The 17,517-nt window shown below is 33.9% G+C and overlaps 1 protein-coding gene across 9 annotated transcripts in view; it reads left to right on the forward strand.

Moving 5' to 3' along the window:
• OSBPL8 (oxysterol binding protein like 8) overlaps positions 1-17,517 on the forward strand; it is a 179,952-nt gene that overhangs the window by 143,726 nt on the left and 18,709 nt on the right. For all 9 annotated transcript variants that reach the window (XM_045829129.1, XM_045829130.1, XM_045829134.1 and 6 more), the window contains 6 exons: positions 3,964-4,062; positions 6,555-6,652; positions 8,352-8,441; positions 9,725-9,861; positions 11,538-11,723; positions 12,096-12,183. In XM_045829129.1, coding sequence (XP_045685085.1) covers positions 3,964-4,062; positions 6,555-6,652; positions 8,352-8,441; positions 9,725-9,861; positions 11,538-11,723; positions 12,096-12,183 — 698 coding nt within the window. The remainder of the gene's footprint in view (positions 1-3,963; positions 4,063-6,554; positions 6,653-8,351; positions 8,442-9,724; positions 9,862-11,537; positions 11,724-12,095; positions 12,184-17,517) is intronic.

Consider the following 17,517-nt stretch of genomic DNA (forward strand, 5'->3'; position numbering starts at 1 on the left):
TTCTTTTATAGTGTCTTCTTTTGTCCATTCATAAATAGTGGTATGACCCATTTTATATAAGTATATACCCCATATGTGTAAATTTATCACAAACTCCATTTATTAAAAAACAGAATAATGATTGCCCACTATGTAGCCCTTTTATAAGTACATTATGTATTTCTTCATCTTAATATACCTGAGGAGTTGGTTTTTCTGTTTTAGTCTTTGACTAGAGAGAGATAGAATCCAAGTGCAATTAGAATACTTGGTCCATTGTCAGTTAGTAATAACATTTAGCCTTACACCCAAAAGCATACCAGTAAAAGCTTTTGTTAAATACAAGGGGGAATAGAAATAAAGTTATAGTAAGAAATCTTAATCCAAAAACTGACAATCTGAAATAAATCATGACCATAACTATGCACCCGTAAAAAATCTATAACCTTAAATGTTTTTATTTGGTTTTTAAAATTAATTTTAAATGGAGAAAAATCAGTAAGTAAATTTTAACTGAAGAATTTTAAACTTGAAAGAAAAAATAATCATGGTAAAATAGGGAAGATACAATATGTCAACCAAAAGCAATCTTTGGTTACCTGAGAAGGTGGAGAACCATAGGTGAGTCTGTAACATGGAAATCTGGCTGTGGTTTTTCATCTAGGAACTTGATGTATGCCTTTATTTTTCTTCAAGATGTCTTTTATTTCCCTCAATGTTAATTTTATTTGAGTTTGTTTTGTTTTGTTTTGTTTTTGCCTCATTTTATATTGTTTGTTTCAAAGGGTGATTGCTTTCTTCTGAAGGTTACATATATTTGTTATTTCCTTCCCATTGCACCTTCCTTTCATCCACACCCTTACTCTGACTATAGCATAAATAGCTTATAACCAAGAAGAACACTATCAACCACCTTACCATAATTGATATTTCTAAAACATTACAGTCAACAATTACAGCATACACATTATTTCAAATACATGTATAGTGTTTTTACTGGTCTAGACCATGTGTTTGACCACAAAACAACTCCATAAATTTCAAAAGACTTAAAATTATATAGAGTATATTCTGCAACTTCAGTGAAATAGAATTAGATATAAATGATGAGATATCAAGATAAATTCCAAATATTTAGAAATTAAATAACACATTTCTAAATAATTCATGGGCCAAAGAAGAAATCACAAGAGAAATAATTAAATATTTTAAATGATATGGTAATGAAAATATAACATTAAAATTCATGTGATATAGCAAAAGCAATATGTTTAGAGGGAAATTTATAATTTTAAGTTAGAAAAGGGCAAAGATCTAAATCAGTGATCTGAGTTTTACCTTACAAAATTAGAAAAAGAGCTAACTGAATTTAAAGTAAGCAGAAGAAAGAAAATAATGAAGGGCGTACATCAGTGTAGAAAGTGGAAGGCGATACAGAAAATCCTAGGAATCTGAGAGTTGGTTTTAGATTGTTAAAAAAAGAGAATACACATCAGAAGTAAATGAGCAGAATCACTGTTGTTCCTTTAGAGTCAGAAGTGATGATAAGGAAATACTATGGAATTTTATGCCAAGAAATTTGACAGGTTAGAATGATACAGGCAAATCCCTTGAAAAACACAAAATTCCAAAACTGACTCAAGAAAGAATATAAAAATGTGTACGAAATTGAATTAGTAACATAAAATCTTCCTTCAAAGACATCCTCAGGGCCAGATACCTTGAGTTTATTTATTTAAGGAAGAAAATATAAATTTTATCCAACCTTTTACAGAAAATAGGAAAGGAGAATACACTTCACAACTTATTTTATAAGGCTGGCATTGTTCAATTCCCCAAAACCAGACATTGGAAGAAAACTATAAATCAGTATCTCTTTAATATACTTGTAAAAATCCCTAACAAATTAGTAACAAATCAATATTATAAAGGATAATATTTGAACACACAAAAGGATATATAAAAAGAATATGTATGAGTATCATCAATATATTAAAAGAATATCATAATCAAGTGGGGTTTATCTCAGGAATACAAGGTAGGCATGTCATTTGAAGATCAATGTAATTCATATTAATAGAGTAAAGGAAAACTGTGTCATTTTAAGAAATGTAGGAAAAGCATTTTACAAAATTCATTGCCCCTTCACAATAAAATCACAACAAATTAGGACTAAATTAAAGGTACTTATGAAAAATATATAGCCAACTTCATACTCCTAAGGTGGTAATTGAATAATTTTTACCTAAGATCAGGAGAAAGGTAAGGATGTTCACACTCACTACTTCTGTATTAAGTTGTATTAGAAGTTTTAGCCAGTGTGGTAGGCAAGTTCAAAAGCATACAGGTTAGCCCTGACCGGTGTGGCCCACTTAGTTGGGTGTTGTCCAGCAAAGGGAAAGGTTGCCGGTTGGCTTCCCAGTTGGGACACATGCCTGGGTTGCTGGTTCATCCCCTGCTCGGGGCACATATGTGAGGTTACCAATTAATGTTTCTTCCTCCCATCAGTGTTTTTCTCCCTCTCCCCTACCCTTCCTCCTCTCTCTAATAATAGATAAATAAATGAATAAATAAATAAATAAAATTTTTAAAGAGGCATACAAATTAGAAAGGAAAAAGTTAAACCATATACCTGCTCTGTATAGAAAATTCTTAAAAATATATCAAAAACTACTAAAACTATTAAGTAAATTTAGTAAGGTTGCAGAATACAAGGTTAGAATACAAAAATCAATTGTACAAAATGAACACTTGCAGAAAGAAATTTAAAAAACAACTATTATTAAAATAGTTAATGAAAGATGTGAGACCTATACACTGAAAACCACAAAACATTGCTGAAGAAAATTAAAGAAGGCTTACATAACTGTAGAGATAAACTAAAGTTTTTAATATTGTTAAAATAGCCTAAACTGTTGACACAAAAGCATGGATGAATCTAAAAACCATTTTGCTAATTGAAAGAAGTCAAACACAATAAAGTACGTATTTTGTGGTGCCATCCATACAAAACTCTAGAATAGGTATGATAGAAACCAGACTAGTGTTTTCTTGGGGATGGAGGAAAGCATTGCCTCTCAAGGAACAAGCGGAAATCTTTGGGGGTCATGGAAAATTCTGTCTTGATTGTGGTTGTGGTAGTTATATGACTGTATACAGTTGTCAAGGCCATCAAAATGAACACTTAAAATGGCTCACTTATTATATATAATTTGTTACACTGCAATAAAATTGGTGATGGGGGAGGAATACATATGGGAGAAACGGCTAAAAGAAAACACCCTGAAATTTTGTCATTACTTTCACAGGTTATGCATATTTTTATTTTTCTAAGTATCTATAACATTATTATGTCAAAAGTACTTAAAAGCTTGGGACTTAAATAATGTGACTTACAGAAGAAAAAATGTTTTCATTCAAAAATGGGCAAATTAAGCTATACAGTGAAATAGTGTTTTATTGCATGTCCTGTTTAGGATTTTTCTTAAGAGCCTCATGTGACTAACATAAATGAGCATATAATTATACTTTTTTTTAAATCCTCACCTGAGGACATGTTTATTGATTTTAGGGAGAGAGACAGAGAGAGAGACAGACAGGCAGGCAGACATCGATGTGAGAGAAAAATATCTACCTGTTGTCTCCTGTACATCCCCCAACCAGGGATCAAGCCCACAAGCTTGTGCCATGACCGGGAATCAGGCCATTAGTCTTTTGGTGTACAGAATGATGCTCCAATCAGTTGAGCCACCCGGCCAGGGCACAAAACTATACTTTTAAAAGTACTTATTTTATAAGAATGGAAATATGAATCAAACATGTTCTGGATATAAGATAACAAATGTATGTTTGGGCACATTGAGATTGAGACATTTTTATTTTTAAGACATACCATGTAGATATTTTGTAGGTGTCCTAAATATATTTCATTTGTTTTGAATTAGTTGAATTAATTTTTTGAAATTTAACAAACATTTATTTCAGGGAACTCATTATCTGCAATATTAGATGGAGAAGCACGATTGACTTTCTTGAATAGAGGTGAAGATTATGTAATGACAATGCCATATGCTCATTGTAAAGGTAAATAGTTTCCATACTTGAGTGAGATATTCCTAAAACCTTCTTTTTAAATAAATGTATACAGCTATAATTTGTTATGTTTTGAGATTGAAGAAGTCAGTCTTTTGTTTTAAAGCATCCTTGTTTTACCAATACTTAATACTATTGCTGTCATCTGAGTATTTCTGTGGTTAATTAATTAATCTACACTGGACTTTTTGTGACACGTACTAATTACAGTAATGGAATTTCATTTGCCTTAAATTCAGGTTTTAAAAATTGGATGAAACTACCCATTATTTCAGAATCCTTGAAAGTGATTTTCATCTTCTTATACTACCACTTCTTTTTAAAATTTTAATGTATTGCTTTTCAGTTTATCACCTTAAAATTTTTTCTCATCCTCATTTAGAAATTTCTTTAGTGTATTATGATTCTCCCCTCTCCCATTATTTAGGATACAGATATGGGTATTAAAATAAATTTTCAACAATCCAGACACCCAACTAGTCCATGCACTTTATGTTTATAAATTCAGTCATTCTAGCAACCCTTATAAAGTAGGTTATGTTATTCCTATTTTATGAACAATGAAAATGAGGCACAAAGAGGTTACTTGGCATGATATTGCACACCTAGGATGTGGTAGAGTCAAGATTCTGCAATCTGCACTATTGTGCTATAGGGCATCCACTCAGGTTGGTCATTGTCTGTATCCTCCTTCCCAACCCATTTCTTAAAAATAACTGTTTTTGCTAATTATCCTCTATTTTAGGAACAGATTTGTGAAAACATAGAACTTATTTAATATGACCTCATTTCACAGCTGAGAAAACTGGTAGGGTTAAGAATCTTATCCAAGGCCAAACCAGATATTAATAAGAATGCTGAGACTAAATTCTAGACTTATCAACTCCCATCTACTGTACCATGAATCAACCTAGTACTAAGTACAAGAATGGCCAACTTGTGGCCTAAGGCTAGATAATTCTTAGAGCTTCATGTGTGGTTCTTGAGATAGACATGAAGTGAAATATCTGAAATTATTAATTGAATTGATAAATATATTTTCGAATTTTGTGTCACTGGAAATAAATAAAATTATACCCAATACCATACCCAACTAGCAACAGGGGAAAATTTTTTCATAGTATTGTTCTTATTCCATGGAAAAAAGAAATGATTATAACCATTTGTAAATGAGCATAGGAAATAATGATTATTTTTTCCCTGTGTATTTTCTAAGATGTGTTCCCCAAGTCACTGGTGTCACAAATAGTCTTATAAAATAAGAGTTCTGTAGCTGAATAAGTATGAGAAGCATTGCATAGTTTGTTCTACTCTTGGAAATGAACATTGTGCATCTGCATATCACGAGTGTCTTAACAGCTTGTCCCAGGAACAGATACACACACATAATTTTTAACTTTGTCCAACTCAGAATTTCCCCAGCTTTTAGCCAAAGAACCTATCTAGGGGGATTTATTTGTTTGTCTTATACAGTTGGTTCTTGCTATTTGCAGTAGTTGTCTTCTATAAAGTCACCACAAACCCTGAATTAATGAATACTGAACCATTGATCCTAGGAGAAACGCTTCTGGTGAGCTTCTTGTCACATTTTTATCAACCAGTCAACCCATAGTCTTGTTTCTGTTTAAAGATGCCTTAATATATACTATTGATTCATTAACATACTGTTGAACTAACAGTCAACAGTACTATAACTCATGTCAGAACTGAGCTTTAACACATAGTTTCTCTATGAGGTACATTACATCACAGCCTTCCATGCTTAGGAACTAGACAGCACTTCAGTACTACATTTTGGGGCCATTTTAAACAGTAAAATCACCAACAAAAATGTGAAAAATGGCACTAATTGTACTGCAAAAAGGATACCTATTACCATCTGAGAGGTGAAACAACAAGGTAGAATATCACCTTATTCAACTTAAGCTGAGAGTATGCACATTGGACAACTCAAAATTTCGCAAGTCTGCCCATGCCCATGCCCATGAATGACTTCAAAAATGCTGTGGGTGGTGGTTTGGGGATTACTAATGTACAGGGTCCGGCAGAAGTAAGGCCTGCTTGAGTCTGGTTGGTAGGGTAATAATAATATGGGTACGATATTTATAGTTTTAATTTGAACATTTCACCTAAAATGTCATGTGGTGTACTTGAGTGTGATATTGTTATGTTATAGCATTACATGCTTATGATTTTGTAATAAAAGATTTTGTAATAAAAAGGGGGTGTTTTTTGTTCTAGATCCTGTATTTGAGTATGTAAATTTGCAGATACAGAATCTACAAATAATGTAGCTTAATTATTATCTATTTAAATTATACAGGACTAACTTTATATGTATATTATAGATTATTATTGAGAAGGGTAAAAGATCCTTGCATTATTAGTTTCTCCTAGAAGGAAATTAGATTTTAAAGTTCTGCTTGTTATTAGCCAGTGTCTCTCTTCAGCCTTTTATCAAAATTGTTTTTTTTTTCCTTTAGGAATTCTTTATGGCACAATGACACTGGAGCTTGGTGGAACAGTCAATATTACATGTCAAAAAACTGGATATAGTGCAATACTTGAATTTAAACTAAAGGTTAGTAGAGAATGATAGAAGGTATCACCTAATTAAAGAGGAGCTGTGCTATAAATATTAAACTAAGAACACAGTTTAGTTTTTAATTAAAGACTAAATATAAGGACACAGAATTCATGAAAGGGTACACTTGGGGGATCCAAATCAATAAAAAGCCATTTTTCATTCTTTAATTTTAATTAATAAAATGGGTGGCATGAGATCTAAGAAGTAAATGGATAGAAATTTTTCAGTGGTTGCGCTATAGCAGTGCACACTAAGACAGAGTTGTGTTAGTTACTATTTCTGCCTAACAGTTTACTCTAAAACTCAGTTTGAAAACAACCATTTTCTGATCCCTAGGGGTTCTTTGGGCTGGAAATTTGGACAGGACATATTGGTAATGGCTTATCTCTACTACATAGTGCCTGGGGCCTCAGTGAGGAAGACTTGCAGGCTATCAGTGACTCTTCATTTGAGGCCTGGAATCATCTGAAGTCTCATCATTTAGTGATATGTCTGGTGCCTGGTTGGGGTGACTAACAGACTAGGACTGCTAATCTGAACACCTGTATACATGGCCTTTCCATGTAGCCTGGCTTTCTCACAGCATGGCAGCTTCAAGGCATCAGACTAACTACTTACCAGCTCAGGGTTCCAAGTGCAAGTGTCCTTTGAGCAAAGTGGAAGCTGCATTACCATCCATGACCTTGCCTCAGAAGTCAACATATATCACTTCTACCATCCTCTATTAGTTAACCAGTTATAAACCTACCCAAATTCAAGGGGAAGGAATGTAGACTCCATTTCTCAGTGGAGGATGGCAAGATATCATTGAGGAAGAGCATGTGGGCTGGAGCGGGGAGGGTAGATATGCATGAGACAAACTTTGGAAAATCCTGTCTGCCTTAGAGTGAAAGGGAAATTTAAGACCTTTCACAGTTCAGTGGTTGGTATAAGATAGTACATTATGTTCAGATAAAAATATTTCTATGAACTATTTAATATTTATTATTAGCTCCCATGTTGATATCCACCTGATTAGGAACTTTTCTCTAATAAGGACCTCTTTTAAGTATTATTATTAGATGCAGTGTCATTTGTTTGATTTTTTTCATTTTAGCAAATATTTGGTGATAATAATACTTGAAAATCATACTAAAGAGGTCTTAAGTAATTTATGACACATTTAAGGATTAGATTGGAGCACCAAAATTTTGTGACTGAGGAAAAATTTCAGTAATACAGCATAGTAACTCAAAGTGTTATTCTTCTAATTTTATTTTTTGGAGGGATTTTAGGTTGAGTATTATTTTACTGTTTTATTTTGAAGGAGGGGGTGTTCTTTCTTTTCATAGATTAGTTAAATCCTTTAGGTTTACTGAGTTATTCTTGCTTCATACATTGCAACATTGATAGAATGCACTCCTGAGTCACATGAAAGCACAGGACTCCAGTCAGTTCCACCAGTGTGATCGTTTTCAATATGTTTATTTGAACTTCACATAGTCTGTTTTTTTTAAACCTATTTTTTCCATAACAACAAACTCAAATTTCTTTTTATTGAACATTTATAGCTAAAATTTGAGTTAATATTTCACCATTTCTTCCTTCAACAGCACTGTTACTATGCAGTTACTTTTTCTGTTTTTTTCTCCTACACTGTATCTAAATATAAGTTAAAAGCAAAATGTTTATTTAGCATTTTCTCTTTTAAAAGCCATTTCTAGGTAGTAGTGACTGTGTTAACCAAATATCAGGGAAACTTAAACTGGGAAAAGAAGTCTTAGCTACTTTGGAAGGCCATTGGGTAAGTATTTTTATATTTTATCTTAACAAAAGGATTTTATTCTATGGGAAAAATTAACAGTCACATTTTATAAACTCACTCCATTGGTGAAATCATCAATGGGGTGAGTTTATAAACTTCATCAAGCGGTGAAGTCACATTTTATTTACCCTAAGCTTCAGCTTAACAAACATTTTTGTATTGCTCTGTTAACAGTACCTAGTTGTAGGTAATGTGTTACATTTCCAAAACTTTAAATCAGCAAAACCAGCTAACACTTATGTATCACTTACTATATATACTGTATTGTTTAAAAATGTTCCTTATATTAACTCATTTAATATTTAATATAATGACTGTATGTGGTGGGTACTGTTATTGTCCCCATTTTACAGAGGACACAGTTTCAAAATTTGCTGAAATTAAGCAATGGAGTGAGGCTCTGGCTCTAGGGCTATGCTCTTATTACAGCATTATACTGCCTGGCACCTAGAAGGGAGGGGTGTTTCCAATTAGCATCATATTTCTTTATCAGGAACATGGGAAGGCTATAGTAGTATGTGAGAGCAATGGCTTTTAGTTATTTCTCTGTTGACCTAAATTCACAACTAGGGAGTTTTGTTAAGAGAAGCTTAAATGAATAAAAAGGATCACATCATGCTAATGCCTAAAAGCATTCTAACTGTGGACACTGAATATAGCGTTTTATGCATTATAATAAGCAGAAAATTATAAGAAATATAAGAAAAAGAAACTGGATCTAGAAACTTAACTAAAGGTCACATACTTCTGTAATTTTTAAAATTAACTTCTATCTGAATATCATATGGCAAAAAGATACAAATTTTCTTAAATGACATTTTGACATTTTGCTCAAGTTTTTAATCCTGAACAAGGCTCTTTCATGTTTTTCTATATATATTGAATGTGTAAATAGTCACCTGCATCTCCTTGTAGTTGCAGCAAACACTGTGATCCACTTTGGCAATTCAGAGATGGTTGGGAGGCTTTGCATAGATGTTTGAAATTTGCATATTAAGTAAAACTTGCAAATCTCACAAACTTCCTGTATATTCAGCCAAATTTTAAAATTCTAGTATTACATATTTAATCCTAGTATTTTTCTAAAAGTGACAAAAGATTTGGGGCTTTTAGAAAAGTGCTAGTTATATTTGTTTTTTAAAATGTGTTTAGCTGTGGGATTAAATATCAGGAAGTAGTAGTATTATTATAGTAGTAACTATATAACACCCTTGTAAATAAAGAGAATTTACTACATTAATGTTTAATTTTTTTAAATACAGGATAGTGAAGTTTTTATTAATGACAAAAAGACTGATAATTCAGAGATTTTCTGGAATCCAACACCAGACATTAAGCAACGGAGATTAATAAGGCACACTGTAAAATTTGAAGAGCAGGGAGAATTTGAATCAGAGAAGTAAGTATACCATTTTTCATCTAATTTTATGATGACTCTGAGTATTTTTTTAAAACCTCAAAAGTGTGGTCACTTTTCTCTGCCTTCAGTCATATTTTAATTCAGCAAAATAGTTTTTGTGAGATATGACAGGGTTCTGTTTTAGTTTATATGAATATCAAAGAAATTTAATACAAATCATGCTACATTTTTGCCGTTCAAAATCAAAACTTTTTCCTTTTTATTCTTATCTGCACTAGTATTCTTATCTGGGCTAGTAAAATAAAATAAAAAGAATTTCTAGTTTATCTGAATACAATTATGGGACTAATTAATGATTCTTGGGTTTTATTTAGCAGCTGTTTTCTAATCTGGCTAAGTCATATAGAACTCTAGTTGAAAGATGTGGCGCAAAAGTCTACTTTTGTTTCATTATTCTAAAGTACATGAATAATGCCAGTGGACATGCAGGCTTCAAGAGGACTTGTATTAGTTGGATAATAATTAAGGCCATGTTTCTGCTCTTAAAGTCATAAAATTTTTGCTAGATGTGTAACACTTTTGAACCAAATATATTTGCACACACATTGTCCAGTTTTATTCTTACTATATTTGTGTTAGGAGAAGGGAGCATCTGTGTAAAAGACACTGTGCTGGGTACTTTATATACATTATACAGTCAAGTCCTTTCTACAGGCTGCCATATGCACTGTCATTCTCTCTAGTTGGATTCAAATGTTTGTGTAATTACACTCAAAATTGAGTTGTCAAAGATGAAAGAATATGTATGGACCAGTTCTGAAATTCTGTTTCAGCTGTAGCCACATAATGCTCTTCACTCAGAGTAAAGCTTTGCCAAGACATACAATAACTTTTGAGGTGTGAACCTAATTTAACATATTGTAAAGATAAGGAAAACAAGTCTTAGACAGAATAAGTAACTTAAGTCCACTAGCCAAGAAGTGGCAGATCTAGGATTCAACTCAAGTCTGTCTAATTGCAAAGCCTTTGTTCTTTCAGTCCCAACATGCTATCTTCCCAGATTAGTGGAGTATACATGTTACGCTTTTGTTTATCTGATATAAAACTAAACCTTAGTAGTAGAAAGGATTTTTACTTCAGGGTTTTTTGTGGGGGGGTTTTTTTGGCTTTTGTTGTTGTTGTTGTTGTTTTTGTTGTTGTTGTTAAATCAGCAGCCTCAACACTGGCTGCACATTAAAATCACCTGAGAGACATTTTAAAAAAAAAAATTGGGCCTACTCCCAGAGATTCTGATTTTAACAGTTCCCTGATAATTCCTACATTCAAGATTGAGAAACATGGCATTACGATATTGGATCTTTGATGCCAGTGGATCTTAAACAGTATGTATAAGAATTATCTGGGGAGTTTATTAAGAATTTAAATTCTGGAGCCTTTATTACATTCCTGTTACCTTGGGCCAGCTCTACTCATTGCCATGTGTTTAAAAACCCATGTAATGAATTTCTCTTGCCAAGACAAGAATTATTCTCCACTCTGTCGCTCTACTCAAGGACCACATTTCTATATCTGCACTCATTTGTGAGCATTTCAGTATAAGCTTTGTCAATGACAAAAACCCACTTCTGTATCATTTTCTCTCAAGGAGAATTAAACCTATTTAATGTAGATTTGACTTTATGTTTCTTTTTTATACTATTTCTGTACATGTTTAGACTCTGGCAACGAGTAACTCGAGCCATAAATGCGAAAGACCAAACAGAAGCTACTCAAGAGAAGTGTATTTTAGAGGAAGCTCAAAGACAATCTGCCAGAGATCGGAAAACAAAAAATGAAGAGTGGGCTTGCAAGTTATTTGAACTTGATCCACTCACGGGAGAATGGCATTACAAGTTTGCAGAGTAAGTAATTATCAGCATAGTTTGTTAGTTTGTTGCCTTTATTTCTGGAATGTTTATTGTTAGTTTTTTATAGGCCATATATATATATATATATGGCCTATGTATGGCCTATGTATGTATATATCTATTTATATATATATATATATAAATATTAGTGTGAGATTTAAACTTGATGTCCCATTTATTGTAAATTTGACTTCATGATAGTAGTTAGCCTATAAAATAAGCTGAGGATCAGAATATTATATATGACTAATCTTAATCTTACAGCTCTGTTTATAATTACTAAAGAAAATCTAATTGAACCCTTGAAAAAGTTTTTGAGTGTTTTGTTTAGTCATTAAACAAATGGTGTTTTTTTAACTTCCGTAGTACTCGACCATGGGACCCCCTTAATGATATGGTACAGTTCGAAAAAGATGGTGTTATCCAGACCAAAGTGAAACATCGCACTCCAATGGTATGTAACAAAAAAGTATCTAAATCTGCTAGAAATATAATGTTTTACATCCTTACCAGGATCTTTGGCCACCAGCACTTAAATTTGGTTTCAAAATTTAAGATTTGGAATCAGCAAATGGCAGAGTAGGCAGTTCCAAGCTTTTATTCCCCTCCCCCCCTCCCCCCCAAAAAAGCAAGCAGAAACTGTCAGAATCAAATTTCCCAGAATTCTGGAAAGCATTTAGAAGTTTGTAGTAATTAAGTGACACTGAATCAAGAAAGAGGTGACTTCAAAGCCATAGGAAAGCTTTATGGCATTTTTATGTACCCTGGCCCCATTCCCTTCCTGATGATGCAGTAGCATTTGAAGGCTTCCTACATTCTCAGTGTGAGTCTCGGTTCCAGAAGGAGAGCAGACCTTACAAATTGTTCTATACATTTATTATAACCTGTCTGGGGGCTACCTGAAAGATTTATGCAGGGCCCACATCTCTGGTTCATCTAATTCAGAGCTCAGCTAGAGAGGCTGCAAGCAATGCATGGAAGTACTGTTAGCCAGACTAACAAACTGCAGACACCCAGGGCAGAAGATTACCTTTGAAACATACAATAGATGATGTAAGGCCCAGGAACAAAAGCAGAGGAAAGATCCTTAGGCAAACTAGAGCACTGAAAAGCCCCATGTGTTTGGGGAAATTTATAAAGCCATGCAAATGTCCAAGGCAGGATATTTATATTCAGAAAAAGACCTGAAAAAATTCTAAGCTTTAATCTCAGGCTAATGCCTAGTCTCATTGCAAACCCAGTTATTAGCATTGGAGTGTTCCTGCATAGAGTCAGTTTGCTAAGACCAGGAAAGTATTTTTTTTTGTTTGTTTTTGTATTCTGCTTTTATTTGTTTAGCTCTTAATGTTCAAGGAAATCTGTCAAAATACTGGTTTAGCACGGCTAAGGAACAGAGACTTCAGGTACGATGCACAACAAGGACTACAGGTATTTTCAAAATTAGTTCGGGTAATTCACTAAACAAATTCAACAATCCAGAAAACAGCAAACCCTGGCAAATTTTATTTCCAGAGTTATCATATTATAATAAGTAGATGTTCAAATTTCAACAAAGAATTACAAAGCATACAAAGAAATAAGAAAGTATGATTCATTAAACGGAACAAAACTAATTGACAGAAACCATTCCATATCAAATCAAAGCATCAAATTTACCAGAAGAAGACTTTATTTTTAAATTATTGTTCAGTTACAGTTGTCCCCATTTTTCCCCCATTGCTGTCCCCTGCCCTGTCCAACCCCTGCTCCCAAAAACAATCCCCTCTCCATTGTCCTTGTCCATAGGCCCTTTGTACACTTTCCCCTTCTTTCCCTTATTGTCCCCCTCCCCTCTCCCTTCAGGTCCCTGTCAGTTTGCTGTTTATTTCCATGTTTCTGCTTTTTTTGTCTCATTTGTTTGTTTTCTTTATCAGGTTCCACTTACAGGTGAGATCATATGGTATCTGTCTCTCACTGCCTTGCTTACTTCACTTAGCATAATAACTCTCCAGTTCCATCCATGCTGTCATGAAGAGTAGGAGTTCCTTCTTTCTTTCTGCTGCATAGTATTCCATTGTGTAAATGTAAATTTTCTGATGCACTCATTTACTGATGGGCACTTAGGCTGTTTCTAGCACTTGGCTACTGTAAATAACACTGCTATAAACATAGGGGTACATAGGTTCTTTTGAATTGGTGTTTCAAGATTCTTAGGGTATAATGCTAGCAGTGGAATCACTGAATCAGTAGGCAGTTGTATTTTTAGTTTTTTAAGGAATTCCACAGTGGCACCAGTAGGGGTGTAAACAAATTGTCAATTCCACTACATCTTAGCCAGTGGAGAAGTTGTAGGCCATAACTTCCCCAATATTTTTTCTCATGATAGTGTTACTTAGGCCTGTGTACCACCAGGGAAATTAGGTTGTAATCAATAAACTAGGGGTCTTATTGTACATTCAGAGATTGTTTACCCTCTAAGCCACTCTTGGACTGTCATAGAGATTTGAAGAATCCATTTTCTCCTCAACCTCACCAGCATTTGTTTATTGATTTGTAATGATGGCCTTTCTCACTGGTTTGAAGAATGGTATCTCATTGTGGTTTTAATTTGCATCTCTCTGATGGCTAGTGATGCTGAGCATGCTTTCATATGTCTCTGGGCCCTCTGTATATCCTTGGAGAAGTGTCTGCTCAGGTCCTTTGCCTGCTTTTTAATTAGATTGTTTGTCTTCCTTATGTGAGTCCTGTGAGTTCTTTTTATATTTTGGATATCAAATCCTTGTCCAAGGTGTCATTGGCAAATAAGTTTTCCCATATGGTTGGTTCCCTTTTTATTTTGCTGATGTTTTCTTTAGCCGTGTAGAAGCTTTTTAATTTGATATAGTCCCATTTGTTTATTCTTTCTTTGATGTCCCTTGCCCTAGGGGACATATCAGTGAAAATATTGCTCTGTGGGATATCAAAAATTTTCCTGTCTGTGTTCTCCTCTAAGAATTTTATGGTGTCATTATTTATATTTAAGTCTTTTATCCACCTTGAATTTTTTTGTATGGTACAAGTTGGTGGCCTAGTTTCATTCTTTTGCATGTACCTGTCCAGATCTGCCAATACCATTTACTGAAGAGGATATTTTTACTCCATTTTTATGTGCCAGCCCCCTTCATCAAATATTAATTGACCATAGGTAGAGACAGGGTTTATTTCTGAGCTCTCTATTCTGTTCCATTGATCTATGTGTCTGTTCTTATACCAATACCAGACTGTTTTGATTACTGTGGCCTTGTAATATATTTTGGTATCAGGCATTGTGATCCCTCTTACTTTGTACTTCTTTCTCAAAATTGCTGAGGCTATTCAAGGTCGTTTGTCATTCCATATAAATTTTTGAATTATTTCTTCTATATCTGTGAAATATATCATTGGTATTTTAGGAGCGATTGCACTGAATCTATAAATTGCTTTGGGTAGTATGGACATTTTAATGATGTGAATTCTTCCACTCCATGAACATAATATATGCTTCCATTTATTTGTGTCTTCTTTAATTTCTTTCTTCAGTGTTGTGTAGTTTTCTGAGTACAGGTCTTTTACCTGAATACAGGTCTTTTGGTTAAGTTTATTCCTAAGTACTTTTATTTTTCTCGTTGCTATAATAAACAGAATTTTTTTCCTAATATCTGTTTCTGATATTTCATTGTTGGTGTACAAAAATGCCTTTGATTTCTGAATATTGACTTTTTATCCTGCCATTTTGTGAAATTCACTTATTAGGTCAAGTAGTTTTTTGGTGGAGTCTGTAGAGTTTTCTGTGTACACTATCATGTCATCTGCAAACAATGACAGTTTTATTTCCTCCTTTCCAACTTGGATGCCTTTTATTTCTTTTTCTTGCCTAATTGCTGTGACAAGACTTCCAGTAATATGTTGAATAGAAGGCATGAAAGCAGACATCCTGGTCTTGTTTCTGATCTTAGTAGGAAAACTTTGTTTTTGCCTGTTGAGTATGATGTTGGCTATAGGTTTCTTGTATCTGGCCATTATTATTGTGAGGTATGCTCCCTCTACTCCCTCCACTTTGCTGAGTATTTTTATCATAAATAGGTGCTGTACCTTATCAAATGCTTTTTCTGCATCTATTGATGTGATCGTGTGATTTTTGTCTTACCTTCTGTTTATGTGATGTATTACATTTATTGATTTGCAAATATTGTACCATCCTTGGATCCCTGGGATGAATCCCACTTGATCATGGTGTATGGTTTTTATAATGTATTGCTGGATGCAGTTTGCCAATATTTTGTTCAGGATTTCAGCATCTATGTTTATCAGTGATATTGGCTTGTAGTTTTCTTTCTTTATTGTGTCTTTATCTGGTTTTGGAATTCAGCTGATGCTGGCCTCATAAAAAGAGTTTGGGAGTCTTCCCTCTTCTTGGATTTTTGGAATAGTTTGAGCAGGATAGGGGTTAGCTGTTTCCTAAATGTTTTGTAAAATTCTCCTGTGAAACTGTCTGGCCCAGGGCTTTTGAGTGTCAAGAGCATTTTGATTACTGCTTCAGTATCACTAGCTGTTACCAGTCTATTCAGGCTTTCTGCTTCTGCCTGATTCAGTCATGGAAGATTTTATGTTTCTAGAAACTTGTCCATTTCACCCAGGTTTTCAAATTTCATGGCATATAGTTGTTTGTAGTAATTTCTACCATCTTGTGTATTTCTGTGATGTTGGTTATAATTTCTCCTTTTTTGTTTCTGATTTTATTTATGTGGGTCCTCTCTCTTTTTTTCTGGATCAGTCTGCTTAAAGGCTTGTCAATTTTCTCTGTTCAAAGAACCAGGTCCTGGATTTATTGATCCTTGAATTGTTATTTTAGTCTCTATGTCATTTAATTTTGCTCAGATCTTGATTACTTCCTTCCTTCTACTTGCTCCAGGCTTGTTTGTTGTTATTCCTCCATTTCTTATAGTTGTAGGGTTAGGTTATTTGAATTTTTTCTTTCTTGGGTAGGCCTATATTGCTATGAACTTCCCTCTCAGTACTGGCTTTACCATGTTCCTTAAGTTTTGGGCTATTGTGTGTTCATTTTCATTTGTTTCCAGAAACGTCTTGATTTCTTCCTTGATCTCATTCTTAACCCATTCATTGTTTAATAGCATGCTATTCAGTGTCCATGAGTTTCACTGTTTTTGAGGTTTTTCATTTAGGCTAGTTTTTAGTTTCAAGCCTGTATGGTCCAAGAAATGCTTGATATGATTTCAATTTTGTTGAATTTGTTGTGGCTTGTTTTGTGTCCTATCATGTGGTCTGTCTTTGAAAATGTTGTATGTGTATTTGAAAGGAATGTACATTTTGATTCTTTGATATGAAAAGTTCTGTATATACTAGTTAAGTCTATTTGATCTAGGGTGTTGGTCACTGTCAAGGTATCCTTATTGATTCTTTGTTTCAAAGATCTGTCCATTGTTGTTAGTGGGGTGTTAAAATCCCCTACTATAAGTGTGTTGCTGTCTATATCTTTCTTGAAATCCTCCAAGATTTTCCTTGTATATTTGGGTGCTCCTGCATTAGGTGCATATGTTTACAATGTTTATGTCTTCTTGATGAATCCTACCCTTGGTATTATGAAGTGACCTTCTCTGTCTCTTTTTATGGCCTTTGTTTTGAAATCTATATTGTCTGAAATAAATATTGCTCTGCAAGCTTTTTGCAGTCCATTTGCTTGGAATATTTTTTTCCAACCCTTCACTTACAGTCTGTGTAGGTCTTTTGTTCTGAGGTGGGTCTCTTGTAGGCAGCATATGTGTGGGTCATG

The sequence above is a fragment of the Phyllostomus hastatus genome, unplaced genomic scaffold (assembly GCF_019186645.2).
Source record: "Phyllostomus hastatus isolate PE091 unplaced genomic scaffold, TTU_PhHast_1.1 phas_scaffold_93, whole genome shotgun sequence".
NCBI classification, from domain to species: domain Eukaryota; kingdom Metazoa; phylum Chordata; class Mammalia; order Chiroptera; family Phyllostomidae; genus Phyllostomus; species Phyllostomus hastatus.